The sequence below is a fragment of the Macrobrachium rosenbergii genome, chromosome 29 (assembly GCF_040412425.1).
Source record: "Macrobrachium rosenbergii isolate ZJJX-2024 chromosome 29, ASM4041242v1, whole genome shotgun sequence".
Classification (NCBI taxonomy): domain Eukaryota; kingdom Metazoa; phylum Arthropoda; class Malacostraca; order Decapoda; family Palaemonidae; genus Macrobrachium; species Macrobrachium rosenbergii.
Window position 1 is genome coordinate 14,974,223 of NC_089769.1, and position 16,295 is coordinate 14,990,517.

The 16,295-nt window shown below is 37.2% G+C and overlaps 3 protein-coding genes across 4 annotated transcripts in view; 1 reads left to right on the plus strand and 2 right to left on the minus strand.

The window, feature by feature from the left end:
* The window catches only part of LOC136854615 (uncharacterized), a 493,174-nt gene that overhangs the window by 218,151 nt on the left and 258,728 nt on the right, over window positions 1-16,295 (minus strand). The window lies entirely within an intron of this gene.
* On the minus strand, window positions 1,127-2,482 carry LOC136854359 (A disintegrin and metalloproteinase with thrombospondin motifs like). The gene has a single exon (XM_067130657.1). The coding sequence runs from the start codon at window positions 2,480-2,482 to the stop codon at window positions 1,127-1,129; it is 1,356 nt and encodes a 451-aa protein (XP_066986758.1).
* On the plus strand, window positions 4,339-14,431 carry LOC136854360 (venom metalloproteinase antarease TserMP_A-like). The gene is made up of 4 exons (XM_067130658.1): window positions 4,339-4,433; window positions 4,641-4,734; window positions 11,489-13,016; window positions 14,268-14,431. Exons 1-4 carry the CDS (start codon window positions 4,339-4,341, stop codon window positions 14,429-14,431), a joined length of 1,881 nt encoding a protein of 626 aa, XP_066986759.1.

A 16,295-nucleotide genomic window follows, 5' to 3' on the forward strand; every position in this document is an offset into this window, starting at 1 on the left:
TTCATTACTGGGCAATATGACACCGGGGTATTTCATCAGTACAGGGAAACTGACGTTCCCCAAAATGAGTAGCATACATCAGTGACAAATAATGTTCCATATGATTGCTATCATACATGAAATGAAAAGAAACGATCTCCTTCATAACTTTTCGAAAGAGTCAGTTTCTACCGCTTCCTTTTGTTTATTTATCTATTATTTTTGGGTCAAAGAGCAGTTAAAAGATAGTCAGTTCCAGCCTAATCCATAAAGTTAAAGTTCAATAATCAAGGAAATGCTAATTTGCTCAAAGTCAAAATTGATCAGAAGCTAGTCGTTTGAGCATAATGAGATCAATTAATCATATACAGTTTGGTTGTTCAAAAATGTCTGAGATATATTTAACCGATGATTAATTCATAAATCAGTAAATCTATCTGCAATAATAAAATCCGAGTGGATCTTGTATGTCCTCCCCCGGGTGACAGTAAGGGAGAAATGACTGCCACCCACCCCTTGCAAACCGGCTTGTCCTCCCCGGGTGGAATGAATGAATGATTTTAAGTTATCAGGCGTCGTGACTTCTTTGGTCAATGACGCCGTGGTGCGGGGTAGGTAGGGCAATTGGTGTAATCCACCCTAAACCTCTTGTTCAACATGGGTGGGGGCGGGGTAGGTTGGGAGGGTAAGATACTGAAGTGCTGGGTTCCAATGAACGCCAACAAACTCGTTTGAAATAATGAGTCAACTAAATGGTAAGTTCAATATCTTTTCGAGACTTAATTACTAAATTAGTAAATCATATAGATCGTTGTCGAGAAATAAAAATTTGCCGTGTAAATCTCGTTTAAAAAAGAATAAGGGAAATATTAAATTATCAATTTAAAGATCGTTTGCATTAAAAAAAAAATTAGAGAAATAGTCTAGATTCATGGGAAGAATAAAAGAAAGAATTTCAATGCAGTATTTAATCAAACAAAAAGGCATTAAATCAACAAAATTCTGGAAATATCAGTTCTAGTTGGGTAGACATAAGTCAGTTACTGGCAAGAGCCATTGGTACACTTTCCACCACTCCTGCAGGCTGATCCTTCTGCAGCAGGTCTTCCACTGGTCTGTGTGTAGGTCCAGATTTTGTTGCCTTCCCTCACTTGCCACTGACATTGCAACTGCACACAAAGGAATCTTCATCAGCAGACTTCGAGGCATAAGCATCACTTTTACCTGTGATTTTCTGACACTGCTGGTCCATACTGATCAGTTCTCCAGGTAACTGAGAGGAAAGAGCGATGTCACTTCCTATGGCAAGGCTCGACAGGCACTCGCCATCAGTCGTCAACATATAGTCCTTCATGAGCTGCTGTGAGCAGGAAGAGAAGAAGACTTTATTGGGACTACCAGATACATAACTCATGATGTAGCCATCATCCCATGAACAAGCCTCAGCACCATCCGATCCATCATGAGGAGAACCGAGATTATGGGCAACCTCATGAGCAGCTGTCATGACACCCACATAGTTTGCTTCCTGGTCTTCACCCATAGCTGCCTTGAAATTCCTCTTCTCATAAGTGCTCACCACACAGGCTGCACCTCTCCAAGCAATACCAGCTAAACCTCCCTGAATGACACTGTTTTCAACATCAGCCATATCTTTCCCTGTCATTAAGTAGGCCAGGTCATAATTGGGGAACTTGGTATTCTTTGTGAAAAGCCAGTCACTGAAGGAACCTAATGTGTTTTCTCCATGGATGTAATCACCCATCAGAATGTTGTCATTGATGAAAGTTTCGTATTGTGAACGTCTAAGTATCAAGGCACCAGCAAGAACCAGATTAATTGAAGGATCTGAGATTGTGGCAAATCTTTGATTGACTGCATTCCAAAATACTGACAAATACTGCCTTACCCTTGTATTAGATTTAAATTTAGAAGCCAATGTACTGTCTACAACAACATAGATCTCAGGATTAACACTGACTATTTCTCTGTTGCTTTTTTTAGAGGAGAGCTGACCTTTGAGAACTCCTTCTGGTACTTGAACGTAGTCATGTGCCATTTGTTCTGGAATTGGTGAATATTGCCTGATGGCTTTATGAGTTCCATCAGCTTCAATGTGTAAAGAGAGAGTTGGTGTTATGAATCCCTCTACTTTATCACCATCAACTAACACAACAGATCCAGTAACTGTATCGTGATAAAGGTCGGAGACACTGTCATCTTCTTCTTCCTCAACATCTACGACAGTAAAAACTCCATCTTCACCAACAACTGCTGTCTGAAGTTTAAAGTCGACACTGAGAGGGGAAGGGGCTGGGGTGAGGCTCAGTTTGTGCACCTCACCAAAGGCTTCTACCTCCACATGGAGAGGGTCAAGAGGGGATCGAGTGCGTCCCATGCGAACAGCAGCTGGACCAGTCTCCGCTGTGGCCTTTGGACTGACCACTAAGGCCTGGGTAGAGCCCGCTAGGAGAGCCAAGAGGAAACTCAGTTGGAACTTCATGATGGATGCCAGAAGCTGAGTGACTGGGATTTCCAGTGAAGCCTTTTTATATGGTGATCCTCCCACAAAAACACTTGCGATAATTTTCGGTAATTACTCGTATGGCCCCATAAAAATGACTAACTTTATAATCTAATTTTTCAAAAATTATCGAAATTAACGTGCAAACACCCACTTTTCTATTGGTATTTAATTCGGATTTGTACATTGCTGATTTTTGTCAGTCTTCTCCTGAAATCAAGATCTTTCAAGGTTTAATTTTCAACATGAAAAACAGGGAGATAATGATGAATTAATGAGTGTTTTCTGCTTTTGACTTGTTATTTTTTGCCATTAACCGATTTCTTTTTTTTTCATTTGTTTTCACAGGTTATCACCAATTCAAAAGCTTAAAAGAATACATATACAAATAAGAAGTAGAAAAACAGGCATACTTATCTCACCCAATACTTTCAACATTATCACTTCTGTCTTACATCTCGGAAATAATTCTGTAACACCTTTCAGTCTAGGTTACACCATAATTTTTACTGATTATCTCTGTCTTACTTCTACCATCGAAACCTTTCTATACTCTTTTGTAGGTATAAAGAGCACAATGCTACGCTCCAATGATTTTTAGGGTATTTTCAGTCACCTCTCTACATCTCACAGGCAATCGCATCAACTCCCAGTTCTGTCCCCTTCTTCAGCAGTGGAGTGGCTGGCATTCCATCAGTTGGGGGCCCCTAGGTGAGGCCAAGATATTTTGGGGAGCCCCAAAGAAAATTACACAAAACTAATGTACCAGTCCTGTAATTAGTAAAATATACTATTCTCGAATGTATATATCCATGTGAATTAGTAATTAGCAAACCCGTATTTCAAATTATAGAGCTCAATTTTCAATTAATTTTCAACTCTTACCATATGCAACTGTATCAAATACTGTAATAAGGGTTAAAGTTTAGCTACAAAGGGAATTTCAGTTGGCGGGCCCATAGTGACACTATTGTTCTTCGGTTCCCAGATTTTTTCCTTTTTTCAATAAAAGTCGTTTCCTCAACCAGTTGAAGATATATATATTTTCCATCTGAACTGTTGCATAATAATTCAACCTTGCCTCCCTCCTGTCATTACATTTGTCAAAGCATAATCTATGAGATTATCCTTTTCTTTTGCATACTTTGCCCCAGATCCATTTTCTGTTGCAGTGTCGAAAAGCAACAAGATGAAAACTGAATTCCTGTAACGTTCTAGATTCATTAAAAAATATGATAATTTCATACCTAAATGTGTATCAGTGAAGTGTTAGTGAAGTTTTATTCATTTGGAATTTTTAAAAATTCATATTAATAATGATTTTCTCAGAGATTTGATGTAAATTTTGTTGTTCAAGATGTTTCCGGGCAGCTCTAGTTCCTCAGAATTAAGGTAACTTCTGCCTAGTGGTATCACGGAGACTAGGCTAGAATGTGCGAGTGAGCTATGAAGGTAACCACACACACACACACACACATATATATATATATATATATATATATATATATATATATATATATATATATATATATATATATATATATATATATGCAACACACACACAAACATATATTTATATATATATAATATATATATATATATATATATATATATAAAGTGTATATATATTGCAACAAAGTTTTTTCATCTGTACATCTGTAACAGAAACAGAGGAAGAAATAAAATTCATTTCAATTGTTTTAATTACTAGAACTGTGGGTTTTCTTTTGTCCCTTCATCAACTCTCTCCTTCATTCCCAAAATGGTTAAGCCTTTAATCCTTCTCTCTGTTCAAAATGAATGCCTAAGGCCTTGTTTCCAGGTGACCTTTGAAGATGCCTTCCTCGATGGTGTCAGACAATGGCAAGGAGGAGCCAAACAAGAGAAAGTTGGCGCTGCACTGCCTGGGCCATGGTAACCTCTCCATGAGGTCTGACCAGATGCCATGTGCTCACTATACAAAAACAAGGCAAAGTTTGACCTTTGCGCCATCTACCTAGATGCCCAGGCGTAACCCCCCGAGGTTACAAATGATGATGCAACAGCAGTCGAGAGAGAGAAGTGTGTGGAACTCCAACAAGGATAGATGTCCTCACCATTGCCTGTTCCTTGTACCCTTCATGTGTTTCACCCCGAGGTTTGAACCAGTATGCTTTTGTCGTGTCATCCCTGTAATTCCCTCCTCCAGTGTCGGCACCCTATTGAACGAGGACATCGTCATCTTGATGAAGGTAATGTACTGGGAATAAGGTTTCTTAGTCAGTCACGCTCCTGTTATTCTCTCTGTCGATTTATTTTCTATTTCCATTGTGCGATCACCTTCAGTGATTTGTGTTGGAGCATCAAGTGTTAACATAATTATGCATTTAGTGTTGAACTGAGTTATTTGGCACCATCTGTACATTCTCTCAGTTCCCTTTGAGAGTCTTCTTGCAAGCAACCGTCTTGCATATCTTACAGATCGGCCCTGGCTGTGGAACCACTTGGCTCTATTCCATGTGCAGTGGCTTTATGCCACCCCTAAATCTACCCTCTGTGATGTTCCTGTTATAAAGACATCATCGGCATAGGATATTTCTCCAGTGTAGGATTCATTCATTTAGCAGGCCCTTATTATGCCCTGTAATTTAATTCTTCTGTTCTGTGTTAAAATAAAATTAATTAAGAGAACTGTTTATGCTTCCCTCACAGAAGGCCCTAAGCCACAATAATTGATTGATTTGTCTTGCCTTAATCAGTCTATTTAGTCAGATGTTTAATGTTGAAGGATTTCTTGATAATGTAAAGAATTCCCAGTGATCAACATACCCAATTATGAAAGGTTTATTCTCATTGTTTTTAAGATCTCAGGGTATATATATATATATATATATATATATATATATATATATATATATATATATAAACACTAACAGACAAAGAACTCAGAGCTTCAAAATTTTTAGAGGCAGCTGAGAGTCTTTTACAAGACAAAAATAAGTAAAAAATGCGCCGAAGTTTTTTAGGCATAATCGAGTTTTCTTTCCAGTGGTGGCCTCAGCAACGGCCCGTGAAACTCAGCCACAGTCCGGTGGTGGCCTATGTTGGTACCTACTGTTATGCTGCCAGAGGTGAAAAGAAATAAAATAAAAACTACAGGCTGAACAATTTGCTATGTTTTAGTGATTGGAGGGTGGATGATCAACATAAACTTGCAGCCCTAGCCTCAAATTTTTAAGATCTCAGGGTAAAAGGCCAATAGTTTTCTTTTACAGAAAACTAAAAATGATTAAAACTGAAGCCCTATCACCACACACACCAGTTATATGAAAAGACATTGTAAGAATACAGAGAACAATTCCTATATTTTAGTAAGTGTTATAATCAAATAATATCAAAAAGCCAAAAGGCCATTTCTCATCATATTACACACACACACACACACACACACACACACACATATATATATATATATATATATATATATATATATATATATATATATATATATATATATATATATATATATATATATATATATATATATACTCTGTATATATCACATATTGCGACATGTGACATCTCTTCAGAAATTTAGATATTCTTTTTGGGCATATTTTTTTTTCTCAAGCAAATATCATTAAAATCAACTGCACCGTTGGCAGGGACTATATGCTATGTTTATATATTATACTTTGTTTTATTCTGTATATTCTTCCTCTGTCTTCATGTATACATTTTATGAATGATTAGAAAATATTCTAGTTTTTTCATTTGATGCTGTTTTTCTCACATTACATTATATATATACATATATATACATACATACATATATATATATATATATATATATATATATATATATATATATATATATATATATATATATATATATATATATATATATATATATATATATATATATATATATATGTATGCCATGTGTGAATAGATAGAATAAATAATGTACCTTTGATTCTATTAAATGAAAAATATATAGCTACATATATGTGTATTTAGACCACCCGAAGCTTCACTCTAAAATTGATTAAGTAGAAAATGTCAAGTCACATCCATATGCAAATTTTTATTTACAGATTTATTAACTTTCAGTCATGAAAAAGAAACATTGAAGATATGAGAAACATTTCCATTCGAACCTTTTGAGATCCATTGAGAATTCTAAGTGCTTAATTAAATAACTGCTGCTAATTCGAACTAATAATTTCCAAGTAATCACTCGTCCGTCAAAAGTATATTTAAGAGTTGTTTGATATTTTCTGCGAAAAAAACGAGAACTCGGTAATTACCGAACTGACGTTAGAATTGATTTTTTCTTAAAGTTGAAACATAATTTCTAAATGGCTTTAAGCATATTTTCTTCCAGAGCTAGAAATAGATTTGAGTTTTAAAAAAATTTTGTTTTGACTCTTACGCAATCTTTCTTTTTTTGCCTGAAAGAAATAACCGATTTTTCAAATATGAAACCACCAAGTGCTTGTCAACAAGTGCAACTGAAAGTAGCGCAAACAAACTGAAATAAGTGGCAAAAAGTTTTGACAGAATATTTCTTTTCGGAGTACGTTACTTTTAGTCACAACTGTACCTCGCTTCTCTGGGCAACCAGCCTTAATTAAAACGGTTAAACATTTTTCATTTGTACGTATGGATTTATGTGTGAACTATTACGATAGCTGTTCCCTATAATCGAGGGTGACTCTAAGACACGTCACTTTCACAGTCATCCATTAACTGCTTAGTCAAGAATGAAACCTGTGTGTACAAAACTGCAAATCACCAGCTTACAGCAAGCTCATCAGCAGTACTTCAAGACAACCTGCTCCCAGAGTACCATCCTCCTGTCTTGCACACACTTCCATGTCCCTGGACATCGAGATCCTTCTGTTCCAGCGACTCGTTCACTCGGTCCAGCCTTCACGGACTCGATCATTTCTCCTTTATTGTTGCAAAACTGCTGAGTCACAATCTTCTCATCTGCCTACTGTTCTCCATCTCCTCGTGACCAAAGCACCTCTAGTCCATCTTTCGTTTATGATTACCTTTACACCACAATTTTTAATTTGATCTCTAAATTTCTTATTATTCCTACTTACAAACAACTACTCAAACAATTTATCAGCTTCTAGCTTTTTCTCCTACTCTTATTCAGTAGTACTGTTATAGATATACATGTCCCCTACTACCATCGTTTAACAGTATTCCAAGTGATGTACTATTGTAGACGATACCATCAGCGCACTTTTCAAAGGTTGGTACCTCCAACTATTTTCTCCCTATAAAATATGTTTGGTAAATTGTCTGCTGTCTTCCGTGCCACGAATTCTCATTGTCCCGCATCTCATCAGACTAAAAGTAAAATGGAAAACATTCACAGAAGAACAGACAAGAAGACGAGACAGACGGTCTCCTTTCATGCATATCTGTATAAGATGGTCTGCCTTTGTTCCATGTGTGAGTGAAATTCCCTCAGTTATGTATTTTTGATGACAAGGTAAGTGTGACAAACATAATGGCAGAGGGACACGGACACGATTGGGAAAACCGTATCCTGACCCGAGTTTATTGGTGGGGACCAGTTATTATTATTGTTATTATTATTGCAAGCCAACCTGTACCCCTAGTTGGAAAAGCAGAATACTACTAGCCCAAGGGCCTCAACAGGGATTGCAGTCTAGTACGGAGTAAGAAGCTGTGAAGTAAAGAATAAACTATGAAAGCGAAATAAAAAAGAAAGTAGGAGATAGGAAAAGCTAAGATAAATAACAAAGTGAAATCACCAAGGCATAAAAAATAAGTGAGGCTCATGTCAGCCTGCAGAACAGAAAAGTATTTGCACCAAGTTTGAATTTCTGACATTTAAACGATTCACCTACAAGTTGTAGGAGGATCATTGTATAATTTGATCCCAACAGGAATAAAATTTTCAGAAAACTGTGTAGTACTGAGTCTCACAAAATAAAAGAATTAATTGCATACCTAGTACTGAGTGGTGGACGGCATAGGTCGGAAAGACCTGAATGCAAAGGTTGATTGGAATTATGAAATTTCTTGAGCTGATTGAGCGACGGTCCTAGAGAATGATATCAGAATCAGGGACACGAGGAATCGAATTGAAATCAAGTTTTTATCCAACAGTTTGAGATGCAAGTCACCTGCTGAGGAACAAACATGGAAATATGCAAAACAATGAGAGAATTAAAGCATTCCCTCAGGACAGACTGATGTCAAAAATTCTTGGAAGGCTTTCTCAGCATGCCGGATTATTGTGCAACTGAAGGAGTGATAGCCAGGACATATTTCTCAAAAGCGAATTTCAAAGGCGTTGCATGTAATTAAAGAAACAATGTCAATGAAGATGTTTAGTGGAATGTCGGGGGGCGGGGGTTGGCGCGGCTGGAATGTAATGTCCTAGACCTACTAGCAATCATACGTTGAGTGTGTTAGGCTTCAATTTCTTCCCTCATGATTTGCACCATGTATTCATTTTAGATAAAGCTCTGCTAAGAGATTAAGCAACAAGGAGATGGGATAAATGTAAAGTGAGTATCACTACCTGCATAAGAAATAAACTCGCTTTCAAGGCCAAACCACATGCATGTAAATAATATAAGAAGCAAGGGTCTACGGACGTTACCCTGCGGAACAACAGACTTTACATTCCTATAGTCACTGTAATGCCATCAACAACCATTTGATATCTATTATTTATAAATTCAATAAAAACATTAAGAAATTTCCACCTAATTTAAAAAAAAAACAAGGTCCTCTGATTAATGCAGTAAAAAGCAACACCAATTTCGAGACCAATCACACGAACTTCATGACCAGAATCTAGGACTTTTGCAAGACAAAGGAAATAAAAAGAAAATCTCATAAACACCAAATAGGAAAGCTCTACATGAGTGTCTTATTATTTATTCATTTATTCGGCAGTACATTTATTTGCTTATTCATCCTATTACATAATTTGCCTATTTATTTTTTTATAGGACTGTAACTGATAAATGATTGTAGCCTTGCTTGAAAAATTAACATAATGGACGTTACAAATACTCTAGTGATATTTCTTTTCTTTTAACTTCCTAATCCGGCTGGAATTTTTAGGTTACAGTAATCACGGGCAGAATTCAAAAGATAATACTGTAGCTGGGGTCATTTTTTCTATTACAAATGATTTAGAAGTTCAACGAATAAAACTTCTATTATGAAAGTAGGCTGAGATAATTAGATTTCGGATATATATTTATATATATATATATATATATATATATATATATATATATATATATATACATATGATATACATATATATGACACGCACACACACACATACATATATATATTAAAGTCCTCCTGGGCCTCTGTAGGCTCATAGGACAGGCGCTGATCCCCTGTTTCTTAGGCCGACAGCCAGTGAGGGACAGGTCCCAATGCCTGTGACACGTGGCCAGTGTGTCGCTGGGCCCACTGTTTAACTCCCCAGCCCGAGGGCTGGTACTATTCTCCTACTGAACTCTCTCAGGTTTTTAATATATATATATATATATATATATATATATATATATATATATATATATATATATATATATATATATCAAAATGTAACAAATTACAACCATCATGAGTATCAACTATTCCCAAGTTCCACGTCTGTCATTGCAGTCAGCACACATCAAACAGGAATATTTTATAACTCAGGTAAATAAGACCTCAGAATCAATTGTTTTAAGATGTTTGTCTATATGATGTATCTTGATTTGATTTTTAGTACAGCTGTGTCAAGAAATATATATCCAGGAAGCATATGTATGCCTATTATTAATATTCAGTTTTTAATCTTATTTGTTGAGTCTGAATAACTTCACTGATTTCCGGGACAAAGCTTCGAAACTGACAGCACAATAAGACTCTTCTCAGGGAATGAAAATGCCTAAACGCCAATCAGTAGATAAATATATATTATAAATATGTACATGTACACACATATATATATATATATATATATATATATATATATATATATATATATATATAAATATATATATATATATATTATATATATATACATATATATATATATATATATATATATATAGTGTATATATTATATGAGCTTTCAGTCGAAACATGCCATGTGCCATTTTTAAAATATAATAAATTAAATAAAAAATACTTTGGCCCAGAATGGCGCTTGGCATGTTTCTCGATACAGGCTCATATATATGCACACACACACACACACACACACACAAACACATGTTTGGCATATATATAAAAACAAAAAAATATATATTGTTATCATATATTTGTTGGTCATATGCGGTCAATACATCTCCAGCTGACTTCCCGCGTACATGGGTCTGACGTTTTGTTAAGACTAGTGCCTGTCCCTTTAGAAATGAGCATAGAATTATCAGTAATTCTAAAATGTTCTCTAGTTATTGTTATCGTCTTATTCCATATAAATGGGAATCAACTATGAAATCTCAAACTATAGCAATAACTACACGAAGTACAAACTGTTCTGTACTAATGGAACTGGGATCGAATACAGAAAAATTTTAAGGTACACTGCATCAAGAACTCGAAGTAAATAAGAAAAAATATAGAATAATAATAGAGAGATATTCTAGTAATAAGAAATCCGTCCCATTCCCTCGGATGCACCTGGCTATATGAGATTAGGGTGTAATTAGCATTTTGCTGTTCCATTGTGTGATATTTTTATATTATATCATTATTCCTAATTAATTCCAAATTCTCTTCGTATTTCCAAGTTCAAAACAAAAACTTCGAAGATCTTAAATTCACGGTGGAATTACGATTTGAAATAAAGGCAAATACCATCAATACAAGGATATAAATATCGAACTCTAACATCAGTTGTTGAATAATATATGCAAAATTAATATCTCAATTTTGAATTCGTTTTAAAAAGTTGTATAGTAAATCTAGTTATCTTTAAGGCCAAATGCATGATTACAGAAAATTATCGCAAGTGTTCCTATGGTAGGGTCACCGTATAAAAAGGCTTCACTGGAAATCCCAGTCACTCAGCTTCTGGCATCCATCATGAAGTTCCAACTGAGTTTCCTCTTGGCTCTCCTAGCGGGCTCTACCCAGGCCTTAGTGGTCAGTCCAAAGGCCACAACGGAGACTGGCCCAGCTGCTGTTCGCATGGGGCGCAGTCGATCCCCTCTTGACCCTCTCCATGTGGAGGTAGAAGCCTTTGGTGAAGTGCACAAACTGAGCCTCACCCCAGCCCCTTCCCCCCTCAGTGTCGACTTTAAACTTCAGACAGCAGCCTTTGATGAAGATGGAGTTTTCACAGTCGTAGATGTTGAGGAAGAAGAAGATGACAGTGTCTCCGACCTTTATCATGATACTGATACTGGATCTGTTTTATTAGTTGATGGTGATAAAGTAGAGGGATTCATAACACCAACCCTCTCTTTGCACATTGAAGCTGATGGAACTCAAAAAGCCATCAGGCAATATTCACCAATTCCAGAACAAATGGCACATGACTACGTTCAAGTACCACAGGGAGTTCTCAAAGGTCAGCTCTCCTCTAAAAAAAGCAATAGAGAAATAGTCAGTGTTAATCCTGAGATCTATGTTGTCGTAGACAGTACATTGTCTTCTAAGTTTAAATCTAATTCAAAGGTAAGGCAGTATTTGTCAGTATTTTGGAATGCAGTCAATCAAAGATTTGCCACAATCTCAGATCCTTCAATTAATCTGGTTCTTGCTGGTGCCTTGATACTTAGGCGTTCACAATACGAAACTTTCATCAATGACAACATTCTGATGGGCGATTACATCCATGGAGAAAACACGTTAGGTTCCTTCAGTGACTGGCTTTTCACAAAGAATACCAAGTTCCCCAATTATGACCTGGCCTACTTAATGACAGGAAAAGATATGGCTGATGTTGAGAACAGTGTCATTCAGGGAGGATTAGCTGGTATTGCATGGAGAGGTGCAGCTTGTGTGGTGAGCACTTATGAGAAGAGGAATTTCAAGGCAGCTATGGGTGAAGACCAGGAAGCAAACTATGTGGGTGTCATGACAGCTGCTCATGAGGTTGCCCATAATCTCGGTTCTCCTCATGATGGATCGGATGGTGCTGAGGCTTGTTCATGGGATGATGGCTACATCATGAGTTATGTGTCTGGTAGTCCCAATAAAGTCTTCTTCTCTTCCTGCTCACAGCAGCTCATGAAGGACTACATGTTGACGACTGATGGCGAGTGCTTGTCGAGCCTTGCCGTAGGAAGCAACATCGCTCTTTCCTCTCAGTTACCTGGAGAACTGATCAGTATGGACCAGCAGTGTCAGAAAATCACAGGTAAAAGTGATGCTTATGCCTCGAAGTCTGCTGATGAAGATTCCCTTTGTGTGCAGCTGCAATGTCAGTGGCAAGTGAGGGAAGGCAACAAAATCTGGACCTACACACAGACCAGTGGAAGACCTGCTGCAGAAGGATCAGCCTGCAGGAGTGGTGGAAAGTGTACCAATGGCTCTTGCCAGTAACTGACTTTTGATGTACTCAATTAGAACTGATGTTTTGACAAATTTCTTGATGTAATGCCTTTCTTGTTTGATTAAATACTGCATTCAAATTTTTCTTTGCATTTCATCCCATGAATTTAGACTATTTCTCCAATTCATTTATAATAAAAAGGATTTTGAAATTTATGAATTAAGATTTTGGTTCCTATTTATTTATAGAAAGTAGACAAAGGTTATGAAACAACAAAATTTTACTTCCAAGGAAAATGGCGTTGACATCTTTTGCTTTGTGTTTTACTAATCTAGTAACTAATTATCGAAAATAAGAGAAAAGATATTGACCTTACTAATTAGCTGACTCTTTATTTTAAATAAAAAAGATAACTATAGGAACTAATGACATTTCAGCATTACTACAATTTTAATTCTCATGTATCTTAGAAATTCTTATTATTTCTCAGCAAAGCCTGCTGAATAATGAAGAATATGTATTACTGTCTGGCAAAAGAGTACTTTTAAAAATGCTTAACATGTTATCTGTCCTAGAAATCCTTAATGGAAATCAGGCACTAATACAATAAGCTTTAGGTAGATTGTTGTAGACTGGCCTACCGAGCAGGACAGGCAAGAATTCATGGCTGAATTTGATGTACATTTAGAAATTTTGACTAGTGGACTACCATCTTCAGACTGATCTTAAGTTAGATAAGAAATAGATATGCAATGGATTTTGGTTTTTTGATGGTATATTTGAATGATCTACTGGTTAGGTAGTCATGTTGAGTATTTCACTTTCTCTGATGACATAAATGATACGTCATGCAGGTGGAATGTCCAAAAAAACTTCCATATGATTGCTTTTATACATAAAAGACAAAAACTAAGCCCATCAGCAATTCTTCAAAAGAATGAGTTTCCATTACTTATTTATGTTTCAAACAGCGTTTTAAGAATAGCTGTAAAATATACACCGTAAAATAAGCGTCATCCATAAAGTTTTATTCCACTTAATATGGAAAAACTAATTCCCCACATTTTCATATCAGTAAAATGACTTCAGTTTATCGTAACTCTGTGGTCTTTCTCCAAAAAAAGGTGCAAAGAATATTTCTGTTTTACCATTTCAAAGGGTGAATGGCACCAGGGGTACATTTATGGTGTGTACTTCAGCATGGGACTGCCTCATCCATCTTATACTTATTATTCATATAGCCCATGTAGAATGATTTTGTGTTCCTCGTGTTTGTAGGGGCCATGACTCTCCCACCGGTACCGCCTATCAGTAGCATTTCTCAACATCTTTTTAACTTGATGGTAAGAATACCACTGTCAATTAGTGTCTGGGCAATGTGCTCAAGTTCTTCGGAGGTGGCACTCCAGGACAAGCGGTGGGAGAGGGCATGGCTGACATAGCTGACATAGGTATTTATAACCAATGTTTTGGATTTATTGGGGCATTCTCTGTTGCTGTTGAGACAGAGCCCAAGTTGGTCATTTTTCTGTGACCTTAGTCTTGAAACTATGTGGAGTGCTGGTAACATGGGTATCCAAGAAGTGGACGGTATAATCATCAGTTCTATGGCATGTGAAGTGGAGGAATAGTTCTTCAAATGTGCAACGAAGTGTCTCCAGCCCCTCCTTGTTGGCAATGTTGACGAAGGTGTTGTCTACCTATCTTACGTACAGGGGAGGCTTCAAGATCCTGCTGGAGATGTGCTACTTGGTACCTCCCATGTAAGTTTAGCGAAGAGCATGCCAAGGGTAGAACCCCTGGTAGCTCTGTTGATCTGAGGCCATAGTCTTTCCCATTGATCTACGAAAGGAGACTCCTTCATACAGATAACCACCTGGTGGCGGAGAGACTCTTCTGGGATGCTCAAAGTAGTGGTGGATTCATCCCTACTGACCCTGCTGAGGATCATCCAATGATGTGATTATACCTTGGGATGGCACGATGCATTATCTGTGGAGAAACTCTACTCACAAAGCAATGCATAGTTCACTAGGGATATAAGGTGTAAGGATTTTATCTAATGTTTAGGCCAGGTGATGAGTCGGTGTCAGGCACTGGATGATTATGAGATGGAGTGGCTGTTGGTTTTATTCACTTTTACGTTGGCAAGGTGTGGCCAATGTCGTAATTGCCTGTAATTTTAGGAGGGTGCATAGCATTTGCGGCAGGAAGAATTCTGTCAATGATGTGGTTAGCTTCCCTTCTGATATCATTGACAGGATTCCTCATAATATGGCGAAACTTGAAATGATCCCCAAATATGTCATATAACCTCTGCTGAAGTAGACTCTTCAGTCGATCTTACGATCTACTATAAAGATTGGAGGACTGCCCAGTATTTTATGAAGAATAGCCCCACTGTCAGCAGCGATGCCATAAAGAGGAGTAGTCTACCAAATACTGCTCCGAGAATGGATGCCACCATTCATATATTGGCATGACCATCTACATGAAGCACTGGTATACAATGCTGCATTAGGGAACATGGCAGCACCCCTCTATGCCAACAGATTGTGAGGAATACCACCACAGTCCTCGATGGTAACATGGACCACAGCTGCCTTTGCTACACGGGAACCCTCACCATTCTACAGTAGAAACCCACTCCTCCTGCCAGCCACCATCAGAAGAACAATGAGGCACACCCCTGAGATAACATAACAGCTACTCTCCTCCTCGGGTGGTAATCCCAGTGAGCAGAAGGCCTTGGCACCAGCCAATTAGTGAATCTGTTGCTCAGCCAGACCCGCAGCCAAGAGGAGAGCTCCCTGACCATGATCAACCAATCAGAAATCGTCTCACTATCTTTGTAAATCCATTTTCGGGTATAAATATTTCATGTATGTACCTATGGTGTTCACCCTTTGTAAATGGTAGTGTGAACTACCGAAACGTCAGGGTAATAAATGAGCTTCAGACAGCTGCCTGATAATTTATTTGCTGAAACGAAGAAAACAAACGCCAAGTTGGGAAGGCACAATATAAGCTCAGCTGCATAGATAGTGCCATTATCTTCAATGAAGTTTGTCTCAGAGTGGGTCCTTTTCCAAAATGATAATAATAATAATAATAATAATAATAATAATAATAATAATAATAATAATAATAATAATAATAATGATTTTTTCCTTTTGTCCTTCATGATGCAGAAGGCTAATGAGCTATAAAGGTGACATGATAAGTCCTTTGTCATCAAAACTCAGAGAGAGAGAGAGAGAGAGAGAGAGAGAGAGAGAGAGAGAGAGAGAGAGAGAGAGAGAGAGA